Source organism: Chinchilla lanigera, unplaced genomic scaffold, assembly GCF_000276665.1.
Source record: "Chinchilla lanigera isolate Chin_1 unplaced genomic scaffold, ChiLan1.0 scaffold00005, whole genome shotgun sequence".
Classification (NCBI taxonomy): domain Eukaryota; kingdom Metazoa; phylum Chordata; class Mammalia; order Rodentia; family Chinchillidae; genus Chinchilla; species Chinchilla lanigera.
In genome coordinates this window covers 4,438,580-4,456,370 of record NW_004955406.1, presented here as the reverse complement: position 1 = coordinate 4,456,370, position 17,791 = coordinate 4,438,580, and the positions used below count along the sequence as shown (strand labels likewise).

The window sequence follows — 17,791 nt, the reverse complement described above, 5'->3', positions numbered from 1 at the left end:
AGGCGCTTTGCCACTGAGCTAAATCCCCAGCCCCAATAATAATAGTATTAATAGAAGGAAATTTAGAGATCCTGTAGTACTTGAGTTTTCAGACTCTGAATTTCTACCATGGAATCCTTTCTTCAGATGAAATGTTGTCTTAGTCATTTGTATCAAATGTATAAAATCATACCATTCTGGAAGGGAGAGAACCCATGGGCATAACCACGGCTTTCTTGAGTTCTTGAGAGTTTCTTAGAGGCAATTTTGAATACCTTTTGTCTATGGAAACCAAGACCCAAATAGGGTAAACGACTTGTCTTTCATTAACTTTATAGTACAGGGATTTCAGTCACATTCCCTTTTCACTTGTAAGATGAGTGACAGTTTGTTGCTAATGAAAAAACCATGGTGGGGCTGGGGATTTAGCTCAGTGGTACAGTGCCTGCCTGGCAAGCGCAAGGTCATGAGTTTGATTCCCAGTACCAGAAAAAACAAACAAACAAACAAAAGAAAACTAAACAAAAATCATGGTGCTCACAAATCAATTAGTATGAATTCAGAATTACACCATGTAGATTATCCTCCGGTTCTATGGTACTTTCACATAACCTACCCTTACCAGTTCCAAGTCACAGCTCTTAAACATCCATGGTGTCTGGGCCTGTGTTTTGAGGTGGACAGCTGTCCAGACAGTATCTGGACTAGGCCTGGCCTTTTATCTTTAGAGCTTTCTACTGCACTTTGACTCCTTCTAAAATGCATCAGGTTCTCAATACACATAAATAGAGTGTCAGAATTCGAATAAATGAAACTCTTGAGGGGTAATATTTAGGTCTCATTGAAGTCAGTAGGGTGGATGGAAGTTAATTTTCAGATTGGTTTTAAAAGGCGTGTGCATTTGTCACCAGGCCAGCCTCTTGTTTCTCTCAGGTGAGTCCAGCCCCACCCGCCGCGAAGCTGTGAAGAGGAGGACCGCGGAGTATCTCCTGCGGGTGGAAAGCATCTCTGGCCGCTGCAGGAGCCCGCAGCTGGAGGGTGGATCTCAGGTGTGTCCTGTGCTTTGTTTTATATTTCCTTTAGTGAGTTTCTGCTATCTCTTTACTCAGCTTTATTTCTAATTATATTTAAGAATTTTGGTTTCTGGAATTTTATCAGTAATTTTCTTAAGTTATTGGTGGAAAGAAGAGCAATCTTAGCCTACTAGCCAGAGTGGAATAACATGGTTTGTTTGTTTTTGCCTATTCTTGGCGGTTTCTTAGTCCCTTTTTGTACCCTTAATCGTCCCCATCTATAAAATAACACTAGTTTATATCCTTAAATCAACCTGTAGTCGGGAGCCTGGGTATTGGGGCCTGTAGATACAAAGTGAAAAATCTATGGAGGAAGCCACGTTCAGCAAGTCTGGTGTATTGGGATATATTTCAAGAGTTTGATTTTTTGGTACTTTTCTTTATTATTGTGTTTTCCTTTTGGGCTTCTTTACTTACTGCTTTTTCCCTGGTAATGATGATTATCTTGTGGGCTGAGGAGCAGTAGTTAGTCTTGTCCAGATGGGGTTGTGAACCAGAAACAGTGGGACATGGGCATCTTTTGGAAACGCAGGACCCAGGCCCCACCAGCCCCCAGAGCCCGAAGCTCCATCTTCCCAAGGCCCTCAAGTGAAGTGTTCATGCAGGACAGTTTGAGAAGCATGGCACCAATAGATGGGTAACCTAGAAATGGTGCTCAGGGAGAACAGGGAACAATATATGAAAGCGGGCAAGGGCAGGCTACACAGCAACTTCAAAAGCAAAGCCAAAAACAAACGAAACAAAAAACAAAAGAAAGCTCAAAGGAGAAACACAGGAAAGCTTCACTTAGCCTAGTAAGTAGGTTTTAATGAGTGTGCTAAACTCCAGTGCCATTACAGACAGAGGCTGTGAAGCACTGTGGGGTGAGGCTGGGGTGACAGAGATGTCTGCTACTGGGAGAGTGGGGTGGACCACCACCGCCACCGCCCCTGCTCCTGCCACTGCCACCGCAGGCTTTGTCTCTTCCTCTGTTTACTGCTGTCTTTAGTCTGGGCTGAACGTAACCACTCTTTCTTCTCTCAATATCATCTATTACAGAGGCTAATAAATACAGCTGAGAAATCTTACCTTCTTCACCGAGGCAGTCAGCTGTGTTGGCCCCTCTTGTGAAACATGGGCTTGAGTTACTCCTAAGGATAGTATTTTATGAGTAAGATTTAATCCCCCTTGCCGGGGATACAGCTCAGCTGCACAAGCGCCTGCCTGGCAAGTGCAAGGTCCTGAGTTCGATTCCCGGTGCCAAAAAAAAAAAAAAAAAAGATTTAATCCCCTTATCTCTTTCTGTACTTTGTCAGCCCAGATTGCTTAATTTGCTGCTTCTCAGTTTTCTCATGGGGGAAAGCCTAAAAAAGCCCCCTCTCCCCATTGTTGGGCTTGATCTCTAAATTCTGTTAGTTCTTAAAATTCTTTGGATTTCACCATCCGAAGAAAAGATCTATAGAATTCTACCCAATTTAAGTGCTAAATATAAGAAATACAAGATTTTCTTATTGATGACTTTATTGCATGATCTTTCTTTGTTCATTTCTCTGATCTAAAACTTACAGAAGTTTAAAGTAGAAAGACAAGTTTAATGATCATTTTGCCTTTGGTCTTTCCCTTACAACATTTTTGCCATTCCTGTCTTTGCAAGAGGAGTCTCCTGAGTCACTGTTTTCATTGGGTTCTTTCTCATACTTAATGGATTTCTTCTTGGCATTCAAGGCTTTTAACTTTTAGACTTAGCATTCAAGACCTATAATAGTGGACCTTGAGTACATAATATTATTTTCTGCAATTCTCCAATTCGAATATTTTTTTCTCCACATGGCCAGTACCTTTTCACTCTTACATGTACTGTCCTTTTCTTCACTTAATTTTCACATAGGTTTTCTTTATTTTATTTTATTTTACTTTATTTTATTAGAGATAGGATCTTGCTATGCAGTTCAGGCTGGCCTTGAACTTAGTGATCCTCCTGCCTCAGCCTCTAGAGTGCTGGGATTACGGATGAGTGTCTCCACACCCAGCTCTACGTAGCATTTAAAGTCATGTTTAGTACCACTTCATTCTGAGACCGGTTTTTTATATCCCAACAAAGAACTTATCTCTGTAGTCCTGTATTGTAAGAGAATGCTTTATTTTTGTTTAACCTTTCATTATACCTGGCTTATCTCTTCAAATAAATATGAACCTCTGGAAGTTGGGGACCACTCATGCTGTTTGATGGTTTGTATCCTTTTCAGCTACTATGCACGTAGTAAGTGTGGAGTAATTATTTGTTAAAAGGAATGGTAGAGAGTTTTGTAGTTTGTTTTCATTGCTGCTGAAATCGTTAAGAACATAAATTTCTTTGGAAACTGAAAGATCGGTGGTCTCAGGGAATAAAAAGGTTTAAATAGGAGCTAGGTATGTTGGAGGCATTTGACCATGATTCAAAGACAAGCCTCAAGGATGAAATATGAAGTATTCTTTGTGCTCCATAACTTCTGCCACACATTGCTTTTGCCAGAATCCCAAGCCATTCTCACTCCTTTTTAATAAGGCACAGCAACAGCAGGGGCAGCAGTGACATCTTTGCTTCTGTGAATGTGTTATGTGGTAGGAAAACTGCATGCATTAGAGGGAGGAGTTGAGGTTCTGCCCGCACTATTCTGAGCTTCCCTCTGTTTATCCATCAGCTGGGGACTGTCTTAGTTACTTTTCTGTAGTTGCTGAGGCAAAATACCCAGTGCCCAAAGTTAAGGGAGGGAAGGTTTATTTAGTTCACAGTTTGTGGAGGGTTCAGTCCATAATCAACTGGCTCCAAGGTGGAGGGGCAACAGTTTGTGGCAGTGGAAGACAGAAAAAGCAACAAGGGAGAGGGTGAGACAGGCCTCTTTCTGTCCCTTATATTGTGTCTAGTCTACCAAGATTAAGGCAGTACCAATCCAAGCAGAGGACTGATCTAGCAGTCACCCACCCTTAATCCCAGCATTGCATTATGAATCCGTTAGCCATCTCTGAAAAAAATCCTATGACTGAGTGAAGGTTTGGGGGTACATTAGGCACAAACCATAAAGGGGACCATAACAGGAACTTCCTGTATGCACCACAGTTATGGTGGGGCAAGGGATAAAGATGAAATAATACAGTGTAAATTAAGGTAGAAAAACCATTTCTTCTCTGTGTCTGTTTACATGTACAGTATTGAAATACCTTGATAAATGCTCTTATATCCTTGAATATTCCCCTTAGATTTTAAGCTTTTTAGTACCTTGTGAAAGAAGACATTAAATAAGTATGTTTTTAGACATAGCCAAAAAGTCTCCATTGAGTTCGTTTCAAAGGTTATTAGCATACGATCCAGTTGCCATTATACCAACTTTCTCATGTCTTTAAAAACATGAGGAATGTCTTTTTTTGAACATTACCATTTTATGTACACTGCAATTAGAATTTGCTTGCTAACTCTAAAAACAAACAAAAAAATGGAAAGCAACTAGGATTGCCACTTGTAGCAAATTTTACAGGTGGTAGTTTTCCAAGCTGTAAGTGCTAATTTATGCCAACAGCCTTCCTCCTAGGTCCCTTCTTCTTCCTCCTCCTCATCTCTGTCCTCCCTCACTCCTTCCAGCTGACCAGACTCCAGCAGCGTGCCAGGCACCAGCCATGCATCTTCACTGTGAAAGGGGAGAATACGCTTCCTGCCACCAACAGGCCTTCTCTGGTCAAGCCAATCCATACAGGGACTTGAAGCAGTATCTGAAATGGTGCCTTAGTAGTACTGTCCTCATGGAACTAATCAGTGAAGATAGTTTGTCTTCCACTCATGGGATCAAAATGTTTCCTCTGTGTTCTGATAGAGTTTTGATAATAAGATCTGCTCTAAGCATCTAATAAAGGTTTATGTCTCTTTATCCTTTGCAGTCTTGTCATTTTAATGGAAGAGTTAACATAGCAGGGCTTTCTGGTTGTAAATGCCAAATGGAGGTGTCCTTAGAGAAAGTTTTTCTTTTTTTAAAAAAATTTAATGGCTTATTTTTCCAAAAGGGAAGACTAAAACCATAAATGGAAGTTAGGATTATTTATAGTTGTGAGTGTCACTGAACTACCCTTTCCTACATTTACTGATCCTAATTAGGTCTTTTGTGTAGTTAACGGACTGCTTTCCACATCACAGATATTCAGAGAATTTCTTTCTCTTGTAAAGCCTCTTATACAGCCTCAGTTTTGGTAATTGTTGGTTACATAATGGAGTTTCTTAACGTTTCACCCTTGGTAATTTTTCTGATGGAACTTGAATCTGCCAATTCATCTGAAGACGTATTGTATGAATTTATAAAGTAGCCTTAAGCAGCTATAGTTTTATGAAGCGAGAGGATGGCTCATGCCCCTTCTTTCCCAGGTCTACCCATTAATTCTTTGTTGGTTAGTTTCCCCCTTCTAAAGTATTGCTGAGCCATCTGGGGTTAATATATTTTGCAACTGGTGTCGGCCCAGTTTTCCATTGCTTACAAAGTTTCCTGACAGCTGTGTAGCCTTAAATTGAATCATTGCTGTAGAAGCTATATCAGCTCATTAAAGTTTCTTTAAAAATTTTTGTTTTCAATGTTATGATTTATTTACTCGCAACTTTTTTCTTGCTTTTTCTTTTTGATTTTCTTTATTTTTGATTTTTTTATTTTGCATTACAGACAAACAGAAACTTCCTCCTTTTATCTTTCCATTCTCTGATTTATGATAAATTGAGTTTCCTTTGGCCTGGCATTTGCTTCAGCAGGCAGTCTTCCTTCAAGTACCTCCCTGATTGATGTGTAATCTTTGATATCTTCCATTAGCCTCCAGGATCACTAAGTTCAAGGCCCCCTTGGAACCTAAGGAGCCCTGCCGAGGAGCTGAAGGCCTTCAGAGTCCTTGGGGTGATTGACAAGGTAATTCTTCAGTGTCTCTTCAAGAGTTCAGTCATAAATCCGACTGCATGCTGACATTCTGTCTTTGAAGCTTGGGATCTTAAGGATATGAAACAAAAGGAGAAAATGACTCAAATGCATCTGCACTTTAAAATAACAAAAGCAGAAGAGAAAAAGCTTTTATCTAAGCAATTCATGTAAGGTCATGCAAAATATATTTGAGCAGAAGGAGAAGGTGCATATTTGTTGGCATTCAGTTGAGTAAGGGGTTTTATTTTATAAAAGTGGGATAGCAGGAAGACATTTTGTATTAGTTAAACTTGTGAGTTGGTACTGTTCAACATTTATTGGTACAGGCATTCTAATGATCGGAAAGCAGAAGCAGCATTGAGTACCACTTATTGAGTACCTACTGTGTGTCAGACCTGACAGTAGGCATTGCGCATAAAACAATACGCTTAATACGCTTAATGTTTTATGCTTAATGCTTCTCAAAATCCAATTGCAGTATTTGCATCTTTGTGGAAAGTTGTTAAACACACTAAGTATCTTGTCCCAAAGTCACACAGCTCAATTAGGGGAATACTGGGATTTAGACTGTGTTGTTTGTTGAATCCCAGACTGTGCTTTTTTCTAGTATACTAAGAACCACACACACAACCCCACACACACATATGCATGCTCTTTTATACTTGCAATAGACAATACTGAGCTAGCAGATGTCTGCCATTAATTATGTGCAAGTTTGGGGACATCTTGGATATACCCATTAGTAACAACACTGTGCCTGCTGATAGTTTATGATTGTAACTTCAGATCCATAGACAGAAAGCCATGTTTTAAATGTGTTTGATCTTCTACCACTTTACCATCACAGTAAAAGAAAATGCCTGATGTATTTATTTATTTATTTATTTATTTATTTATTGTCTTTTTGAGATAGGGTTCTGCTATGCAGTTCAGGCTGTCCTTGAGCTCACTTTGTAGCCCAGGCTGGCCTTGAACTCACAACGATCCTCCTGCCTCAGCCTCCCAAGTGCTGGGATTATAGGCCTGTGCCACCATGCCCAGCCGAATATGCCTTATTTAATATTAAGCTATAAATTAATCTGTATCTTTTTCATCATTAAACGTCTTTTCTGAAACACCTTGATGTTCATCTGTAACACTTCTTGTGTTCATTGAGCATGTCTTGTGTGCTTAAATATACATGTGATTCTTTGTTAAAAGCAAAAATATGCAATACATTGCAATTAATTTGGACAGTAATTAATGGCTTGAGGTATTCTAAAGGGAATGTTAGGCAGCATCTTTCATGAAGCTCTGTTTTATTCTCACAGGCATCACTTTCCTCTAATTTATATGTTGGAAGTTTGAATCTAAGAATTCTAAGTAATGTAGTTGAACTTTTTTGTTGTTAAAGAGTCTGAAATGTTCCAACCATTTTTTCTGCAGCCTTTTCATTTTGAAAACATCCTGCTTGAGAGTGGATGGAAACAAAATAGTAATGGAGTAGTTGTTAGTACTCAGATTTCTGTGCAGTTAACTCTGCTTTCTTACTGCACAGCTTCTGCCTTCTCTGAGATTTTTCCTTAACACGATGTGACCTTTCATGGCTGTGCTGTAAGCTTCAAGTCGCCTGGAAGCCCTGCTAATGAGCATGCAGGTCTGTCTGAGAGACTTTTGTCAGTGGAGGCTTCCTGAGCTGTATACTACTACCTGATTCCTTACTCTTCATTCTGTTAACCTGGGAAGTGTGGTGGGTATTTAGCAGATGACATTTTTTAAAGTAGAATTAAGGAAATATGTGTCTTGGGAATTAATAAGCTTTGCACATAATCTTTTAGAATTTATAATACAGTGTCTCTAAAAACATGAGTAGGTAGATTTTTAAAAATTGGAATTGTTGTTCAAGGTGAATTCCTTTCTGTTATACTGAGGAATATATGACACACAATGTGTACCAATAAATATTTGTTGAATAAATGAAATAATTTAAAATATATTGTATTTAGAGTGACACCTACTGGTATAATGTGAGACTGCTACTTATTATCATACAAGGTGACTTCTCAGTAGGTTTCTTTACCCAGAAGGGTGTTGGTTTAGTATTCAAAGAGAAATAAATAACTTTCTATTCTTTAGTTGGGATTATAAAATCCTTCATTAATGTAGTTATGCAACAAGGAATTTAAGCATTAAGGCTCTTGGAAAATAAGTAAGCTTCTGTGCATTCATTTGTAAAAATGATCAGGCCAATGAAGGCCCTCAAAATCATATCCTAGGAGGAGCAGCTGAAAAACAAGGAGATGTTCAACCTGGTAATGCCATGTGGGGGCTTCAGATATTTGAGGGCTGTGTTGGATAGAGGGACTGTGTCATGTTTTTAACCTTTCAGAGTGAAAAGGCTTACTGACTATACTGGAGCAGTAGGATTATCTCAGACAGATCAGGATGCCAGATTTTGTTGGGAGGAAGGCAGTCAGTGTTGAAAGTTGACTGTCAAAATCATCAACAGGATGCAGCTAGAACTAAATAATAGTACAAACTCAAGAACAATGAATTCTGCTTATGATTAGAAATACTTTTTGCGTTTGTCATAGTGGCACATGCCTGTAATCCCAGCACTCGGGAGGCTGAGGCAGGAGGGTTGCTGCAAGTTTGAGGCCAGCCTAGGATACATAAGTGAGTTCAAGGCCAGCCACAGGGAGACCCTGTCCCAAGAAAAAGAAAAGAAAAGAAAAAATAAAAGAAAAAGAAAAGAAAAGAAAAAAAAAAAGCAGTATTTTTCAAGAATTACTATCTCGAGTCTGGGACTATACCATACTATAGCACAGTGGTAGAGTGCTACCCTAGCATATGTGAGGCCCTGTATTCCATCCCCAGCACCACACACTCACACTCACATAGCTAGTACTTTGGTCAAAAAGGCAGGCTGGATTTCTTCAGATCTTATGAGCTCCTTGTCAGTAGAGATTCAAGCGAAGGCTGAAGATCAGTAGTGGGAATACCATAGAGGGAATTCAAACATCAGATGTATTTTCACATTAGATAACTTTTACAAATTTCTTTGAGCCTTCAGATTCATTTACACGTGGTCCTCATGTAACAAAAGCAGGGGAAGGAAGAAATGAGCGCAAGGACTGTGTTGCAATGGGAGGATGGCTCACTGCTATTTCATACAGGTTTTTGCATATTTAATTGCAGAATTTTGTGTTGTGTATGTGTGATATGAATATATGGAGTATATTTATGGTTTGTGTATAAGAACTGCTTATATATAGGTAATTTGTAATTGCACTGGAAGTCTGGATGGGTCATTTGATGGTAGCAGGACACTCAAAAGCCAGAGTGTTTCTGAGAAAGTTCACTATTGTATAAAATGACTTACCTATAAAAGGTGAAAGGGCCCCATAGCACAGTTAACAGTAATGTACCAATTATCAGTTTCCTGGTTTTTGTATTGTATTATGGCTATAGAAGATGTCCCTCTTGGGAGAAGCTGAACAAAGGGTAAATGGGACTCTTTGTACTATTGTTGCAACTTCCTGTAAGTTAAAAGGAGTTTTAAAAAAAAGCTGACAGGGACACGATCTTGAATACTACAGCGATAATACGAAGATTTGCCCCTTCGCTCTGAGTTAATGCGTTGGTTTAAGTGTCACCAGAGTGTCCTCCTGTGTATGAGTGCTCACACAGAAGACCGTGAAAGGTACTGCTACGCTGTGAAAAGCAACTTAAGTAGGTTGCTTTGCAAGTAAGGGATGTAGGAAGCCCGCCGCTGTTGGTTATGTGTAGTGCCTGAGCACTCTGTAATGAGGCAGCCTCCCACCTTTCTCTGATGTTTTATCTGATGAGGCAGTTTTTAGGTTAGCATTGGACAAAAACGAGAGTTTTATTTTGTAGTTAAAATATGAGTAGAAAAGTTGGTGGAAGTTGTTCAAATTGAGTGGGTCTTGAAAGATTGGCATTTGCTTTCCTGAAGGTACCCAAGCAGTGTCTTCTGGGAAAGTAATGCATCAATATTGGGATGTTTTCTCATTTAAGGAACATTGGTTAAACTGGTTTAACCCGAAAGGATTCCTATTTGTACTTCATCTAAATAGTGTGGCCAGAATATTATCTAGTGACTTTAAAGGTATCATGTGACAATAAAATGTACCTTTGCTTCTGGGAAAATGGAGTAGCGGTCCTTTTCCCTATTCCTTCCGCTAAATAGGGACAAACTCTGGATATTACGTAGAAAACAAAGATAAGGCTGCTGAAAAGTGGAGAGAAAAAGGAAGGCTAGCTGCTGACCCGAGGAACTACAAGGTGGTGAGTTCTCGGGTTTTCTTTTTGCCCTGTATGTCTGAGATTGGATGTTGGAGAAATGGCCAACTTGGGTAAACTGAGAGATGCAGACCAAAACAAGACAAAACAAAACACGCTAAACAAAAGTCTATTCTTTCTAGCCAAAGCTTAGTAAGACAAAAAACTTTAACCAAAACAATGCACAGTAGCTGCTGTGTTCTAGGTCAGCACCAGAGGAAAACTGTAGCCTGTTTCCATTCCCACTAACAAAGGCCAAGTGGGGCTCTGTACCTCTGTCCTTGTCAGGATGGAGCCCGGGGCCCCAGTGCTGGCTCAGGGTCAGAGGAAGCCTCCTGGACACTCAGGACCTTGATACTACCCAGCGGTAGAAACAAGTCACAAGACACCTTTTTCTTCCAGGCCAGCGTTGTATCGGGGAAGGTCTGAGCCTCCACCTTCCTTGAGCAGTAGCCAGGAGTTCCAGTTTCTTTCCTCAGATAGCAGTGAAGGCTGAATGGGGAACCTGAACCCCAGTCACAGAGAGATTATCCCTTTCCCCATCAGAGTGATGTCCGAGGGTAGGGACCTCGAAGATAAACACTTAATAAGATCGTGAGTCTCAGAACGTAGTACCAAAAAGTCCAGCTTTCTGTGGAAAGTCAGCTGTCACACAAGAACTGGGAAGATTTCAACTTGAATGAGAAAAGAAAACCCACTACTACCAACACTGAAATGACACAGATGTTAGAATTATCTGAGGACTTTAACAGGAGCCAGCATAAAAGTGGTTCGGTGAACAGTTATATACACAAGAAGCAATGAAAAAATAGAAAGCCTTAGCGAAGGAATAGAAGGTGTATATGAAGATATATATATATTTCCAATTGTAAATTTATATATATTTATATCTCCAAATGTAAATATATATCTCCAGATGTAAATTTTAGAACTGAAGAATACAATAAGAGAAAAAATAAACTTAATGGGCTCAACAGCAAAATGGGTGAGACAGAGGAGAGTTTTTCACCTTGAAAATAGACCGGTAGAAACTGCTCAGTCTGAATAGAGTGGAAAAACAAATGTACAGAGCCCAGGAAACAGGGTTGACTAAATTAAGGGGCTAATGACTGTCACTGGGCTTAGAGAAGAAGGAAAATGACGGTGGGACTGAAAAGTGTGTGAGAAAATAGTGCGTAGACACAAACCTACAAATTCAAAGAGTTGAGTGAACCCCAAGCAAGAATACAAAGAAATTCATGACAAGGCCCATCAAAATCTCACTTTAAAAAACTAATGATAAGGAAAAAATATTTCAAAGCAATATGGGAGAAACACCACTTTACCTATAAACAACAACAACAACGAATAACCAAAACAAAACAAAACAACTCCCCCCCAACAACACCCGCCAAAAAACAGTTTTAATGGTGAGTGTCTTACCAGGCACCGTGGAGGCCAGGAAGACATGGGGCAGCATTCTCAAACGCAGACAGGAAAGAACTGTGACCCAGATTTTATAGCCTGTGAAAGTATGAAAGGTAATAAAAAAAATATGGCAAATTCTAAAATTAAATTTGGTTACAGTAAAAGACGTATTGCCGTTAACCCCCTTCAGAATACTCCTCATGCTTCAGACATGCTCATCCATCATTCTTGCCACTTTCTGAAGCAGTTGTGGAAGTCTTTTTTGCTGAGTAGCTTTTTGAGGTGTGATAAAAACTACAGTGAATATTGCTGCTAAATGCCATCCAACAGAAAGGCAGTCTTGTGAAAACATGACATTGCCTCCTCATCTACCTTATTTTCTGGATCTGGCACTGTGCAACCTTTGGCTGAAAATGACCATGATAGGTAAATGTTTCGAATCCATTCAGGACATTGAGGCAGCCATAACACTGCAACTAAAGATACTCTTTTTTTTTTTTTCTCTGGTACCAGGAACCGAACTCACGACCTTGCGCTTGCCAGGCAGGCGCTTTGCCGCTGGGCTAGATCCCCAGCCCCTAAAGATACTCTTGAGAGAAGACTTGCAGAAAGAGAGTGGCAAGAATGTTGGGCTAAGTGTATTCAAAGCAAGGGCCCATATTTTGGAGTGCATTAGTGGCAGGGTGTCTTTTACTGTAATAAATTTTAAAAATTTAAACACGTGCTGTATTTTTCTATCGCATCTCATATCTTTTCAGGAATGAAGGGGAAATCAAACTATTCTTAGATGAAGGAACAAAAAAGAACTTTACACTAATGAGCCTACTGTAAAAAAATAACAAAAGTCAGTCTTCCAATCAGAAAGAAAAGGATAAAAGCAGGAATCTTCATTAGAAAGAAAAAAATAACAATGGAGAGGGTAAATGAAACAGACTTTCTTTCTCTTTACTTTTCTAAATTATATTTTATAGTCCAAGCAAAAATGATAATATCTGATGTAATTCTACATATATGTAGAGAAAATTTCTGTAACAGTTATAAATGAGGGCGAGTAAAGAGATATCTTTGTAAGGGAGAAAAAGTTTCCACACTTAGCTTGAATGATAAAATGATAACTCTGGTAGACTGTGGTTATTTACATATATATTGTATGTTAACTAGAGAGACCAATAAAAAGAACTTTGTACAGAGGTACACTAAAAACACTGTAGGTAACTAATATGGAATTCTAAAAATCATTCAGATATTTCATAAGAAGGCAGGAGTAGAAAACAAATGAAAACAGAGAACAAATAAAAAAATACAAATTTAAGTCCTAACCCATCAATTACATTAAATATAAAGGATATAAATATACCAATTAAAGAAAACAGATTAGCAGAGTGTTTTAAAAATACGACTCAACTCTGTGGTTCCTATAAGAATCTCACTTCAGATATAATTATGTAGATAGGTTGAAAGTAGAAGGGTAGAAAATAACATCATGTAAACATTAATAAAGAAAATGTGAGTGCCTACATCAATATTAGATGAATAAGGCTTCAGAGCAAGGAAAATGATCAGAGATAGAGGAATATTGTATGTTAAAAGGGTTCATCCATCAAGAATTTAGGACTCCCCAGGAGTCCTAAATATGACTACACCAGACGTTTGAGTTGTAAAATAATATGAAGCAAAACCTTATGGAACTGAAAGGAGAAATAGGTGAATCTACAAGAATAATTGGAGATATCACACTGTCTCTCAGCCATTGATAGAACAAGGATGCTGCTGACAGAAAAGCAGCAAGGATCTTGAAGAACCTATCGGTAACATCTAACAAGATGGCACAGTTGGCATTTATAGAGCCCTCACTCTACCCTCAGCAGCAGACTACCATTCTTTTCAAGTGCTTGTGAAGGATATACCAAGAAAGATAATTTCTGGGACCAAAAACCAACCTCAACAAATCTGAAAGAACTGAAATTATACAGAGTGTATTCTCTGACCATATTTTAATTAAACTGTTAATATCAGAAAGATAATAAGAAACTCCAAGTACTTAGAAACTGAAGGCTACCTTTCTCAATAATCCATAGATCAAAGAGGAACCCTCAAAGGAAATTTTAAAAATGCATATAATTGAGTGAAAATAAAAGCAGGACACATACAGATTTATGGAACAAAGCTAAAGGAGTGCTGGGAGAAATTTATAGTAGTAAATGCTCATATCAATAAAGAGGGAAAGTCTGAAATCAATAACCTAAGATTTTAACTCCAGAAACTAGAAAAAGAGGAAAATAGACCTGAATCAAGCAAGAGGAATGAAGTAGAGATCAGAACAGACATCAGTGCAAATTGTAAATAAAAGCCATAGAGAAGCCGGGCGTGGTGGCCCACGCTTGTAATCCCAGCACTCGGGAGGCTGAGGCAGGAGGATTGTTGTGAGTTCGAGACCAGCCTGGGCTACAAAGTGAGCTCAAGGCCAGCCTGAGCTGCATAGCGAGACCCTGTCTCAAAAAGCAAAAAAAAAAAAAAAAAAAAAAAAAAAAAAAAAAAACCATAGAGAAAAAAATAATCAGTGGAACACTAAGCTGGTTCTTTGTGAATAGCAATAAAATTGACAAACTTCTGGCAAAACTGACGAAAAAAAAAAGAAAACGAAAAGAAAGAAAGAAGACCCAAATTGCCATCATTATAAATGAGACAGGGAAAGATCGTGCAGACATCAAAAACCTAACAAGGGAGTATTACAAGCAAGCCTGCACATGTAAATTTGATAATTTAGATGAAACAGACCAATTCGCAGAAAAGCACAAACTGCCAGGCAGCGTGAAATAGAAAATTTGAATAGCTCTAGAACTGTTAAGGGAATAGAACATACAATTAAAATATTCCTAAAATGAAATCTTCAGGCTCAACTGGTTCACCAGAGAATTCTTCCAAACCTTCAAAGAAGAATTAACACCAGTACTACACATTTTCTTCTTGAAAGTGGAAGAAGTGTGAACAATTCCCAATTCATTTAAGAGGCCAGTTTTACTCTGATAAGAAAATAAAAGCAGTACACATCAGAAAACTACAGACCAATACAGTATTACAAATGCAGATAAAAAATTTCTATCAAAATATTAGAAAGCAAAAATCAGAAATACCTAAAAAGAATTAAATACTATGATCAAGTGAAGTTGATTCCTGGGTACAAAGCTGGTTCAGTATCTGAAAATCAGTCCATTTAAGGACTATATTAACTATATTAATATCAAACTATATTAACTTCATAAAGAAGGAAAGTCACATGATCACATCAATAATACAAGCATTTGGGAATTCAAGACCAGTTCATAAAAAAAATTCTCTCTAAAAACCGGAAATAGAGACGCTTCCTTAACCTGGTAAAAGATAGCTCTGAAAAACTTAAAACTAACATCATAATTAATTGTGAATGTCTGACTGCTTTATCCCTAAGGTAATACTTTCATTCAACATTGGCATTGGAACAGAGGAAATTTACCTGTCCCTATGTAAAGATAACATCATAGTCTACACAGAAGAAATTAAGCTGGGCATGGCATATGCCTGTAATCCCAGCACTCTGGAAAGGCAGAGGCAGGAGGATCACTGTGAGTTGGAGGCCTGCCTGGCCTACAAAGTGAGCTCAAGACCAGCCTGAACTGCATAGTGAAACCCTGTCTCAAAAAGGCAAAAGCAGAACAAAACAAAACAATCAACCAAAGAACTAAAGTAAATAGATTTAGCAAAGTTTCAAGATACAAAATATACATTAAAAACCTATTTATTTCTGTATACTGGCAGCCCATGAAAACTGGAATTAAACACATTGAATAACTTGGCATAAATCTAACAAGATATGTACGGCACTGTAGTGGTATAAATTTCATAATATGGATGAAAGAAATCAAAGCTCTAAATAATTGAGGAAACATGTTCATGATCAGAAGACTCAGATAGTACGTACGTAAATTCTCCTCAGACTGATAACATGGTTTTAACACAATTCCTCAAGGTCACAGAGTGTTTTGTAGGAATAGACCAGATTATTCTAAAGTTTACATGGGAAATTACAGGAACTAGAACAGTTATAAAAGTCTTGAAGAAAAAAACGTGGTTAGAGTCACTGCGCTTCATTTTTTGTCTTATAGCTGCAGTAATCAGGACTGTATATTGGGAGACAGCTAGACCAGTGAAGTAGGACAGAGAATGCAGAAACTGCTCCACAATATGGCCAGCTGATTTTTGACAGAGATACATACAAAGCAATGTAGCATAGGAGTGGGAGTCTTTTCAACAAATGTTGCTAGAGCAGTTGGGTATCCTTTGACTCCAAAATGAACTTTGACTTGATTCTTGCATCTTATACAAAAATTAGTTCAAAATGAATGAAAGATTTAAATGTCAAGCTATAACGTCAACAAGAAAAAAAAACCTCCAGGACATATGCCTTAGTTTATAATAGTTGAGGACTTCCCACTGGAAGCATGACCCATAAAAGGAGAAATTGGTAAGTTGGACTTCATTGATAAATATTCAAAACTTTTGCTTTGCTGAAGACTCATAAAAAGGATAAAAGGACAAGTGGCAGAATGTGAGAATTTGTTTGCAAACTACATATATGACAGAAGTCCCATCTGGAATATTGTAAAGAACTCTGAAACCCAACAGTAAATCAGTTTGAATTCGAAAATGGCCAGAAGATGTGAGAAGGCATTTTACTAAGTGAAGTAATAGCAAAGAAGCACATGGAAAGATGTTCAGCATCATTAGTCATTAGAAAAAAAAAACACAAAAGAAGACCACAGTATCACTACGCATCTTTTAGAAAACTTTATTGGTAATAGCCCCAAACTCGAAACAACCAAAATATCTTACAGTAGGTAAATAGTTAAAATGATGGCTTCCTATAACATAGAATATTATTTAGCAGTGAAAAGCAATGAACTATGGATATACCCCTCAGTTGGAATGGAGTTATGCTGAGTGAAAAGCTAGTGGTTATATACTGTATGATTCCATTAATTTAACATCTCACAATAGCAAACTTAGGGAATGAAGAACAGATTAATGGGTGCTGGTGTTTGCGGATGGTGGGAGAAAGGAGAGTGGGTCTGACTATAAGCGTTGTGGTGATGGAATAGTTCTGTATCTGTATTTCCTGGTGGCTATAGGAATGTGCACATGTGATTAAGGATGACACAGGGCTGTGTATTGACATTGCACTGATGTTGATTTTCTGGTTATAATAGTGTACTGTCGATAACTAAGATAAGACCTTTGGTGCAAACAATGCAGAATACATGAGATTTTGCTGTACAATCTTTGCAACTTTTTATTCAAAATTATTTTAAAGTAACTTGTAAAAGAATTATGTTCAGTTTACATTATTTATGCTACCTTGGGTAGCTTAGATTTTATTTCAACTATTTCTATTTTTCTTCCATAGTTAACTCTAGAAGAATTGCAGTAGTGTGAGACAAAGACATATGAATGAAACTATGATAAGGTAGATAAGAATTAATAAGTATTTCTATAACATTGCTTATATATCACAACAAAATAGCGTAACATTGTCCCATATTTTTTGGTAAATACAGCATCGTTCTGTTGTAATCTTTAAAAATATCACCACCATGACTATTACAGTAAATATATAGCAATTTGCAATACACATACAAGCTATCAGCAAACTGAGTAGAGGGGCAGTTCTTCTACTTGATAAAGGACATCTATAAAAAACTTAGTGCTAACATCATAATGTGGGGAAGCTACAAACTTCCTTGCTAAGAGCAAGAACCAGGCAAGGATATCCCCTCTGTGTTTCAGCATAGTCCCGGAAGCCTAGCGAATGCTGTTAGACTAGAAGAGGAAACACAGGGAGTACACCTCGGGAAGAAAGATTTCTGTCTTGTTCACGGGGAGGAACAAGCCCTTCTGGGGTTTTGCAGCAAGACTTTGCTTGCTTTTTGTTGGGTTTCCCATCTACAGACACCAAATGTTTGTTTTCTGTCTCCTAAAATATCACCAACTCTTCATCTCTTCTGTTTTCTTTGTATTCATTCTGACTTCATGTCTTCTAAATTTTTGTTATTATTATCGGGTTTCGAGAGGGCTGGGTAAAGAGTATTAAATTTAACATATTATATTGCCCTTTCA

At 38.2% G+C, this 17,791-nt stretch overlaps 1 protein-coding gene across 5 annotated transcripts in view; it reads left to right on the top strand.

Annotated features, from left to right (window-relative positions):
* Positions 1 to 17,791, top strand: part of Rps6kc1 (ribosomal protein S6 kinase, 52kDa, polypeptide 1) — a 159,996-nt gene that overhangs the window by 86,556 nt on the left and 55,649 nt on the right. For 4 of the 5 annotated variants that reach the window (XM_005374726.2, XM_005374724.2, XM_013520007.1 and 1 more), the window contains exons 7-8: positions 913 to 1,028; positions 5,852 to 5,944. In XM_005374726.2, the coding sequence (XP_005374783.1) occupies positions 913 to 1,028; positions 5,852 to 5,944 (209 nt within the window). The remainder of the gene's footprint in view (positions 1 to 912; positions 1,029 to 5,851; positions 5,945 to 17,791) is intronic. The other variant, XM_005374727.2, reaches the window with a different exon arrangement.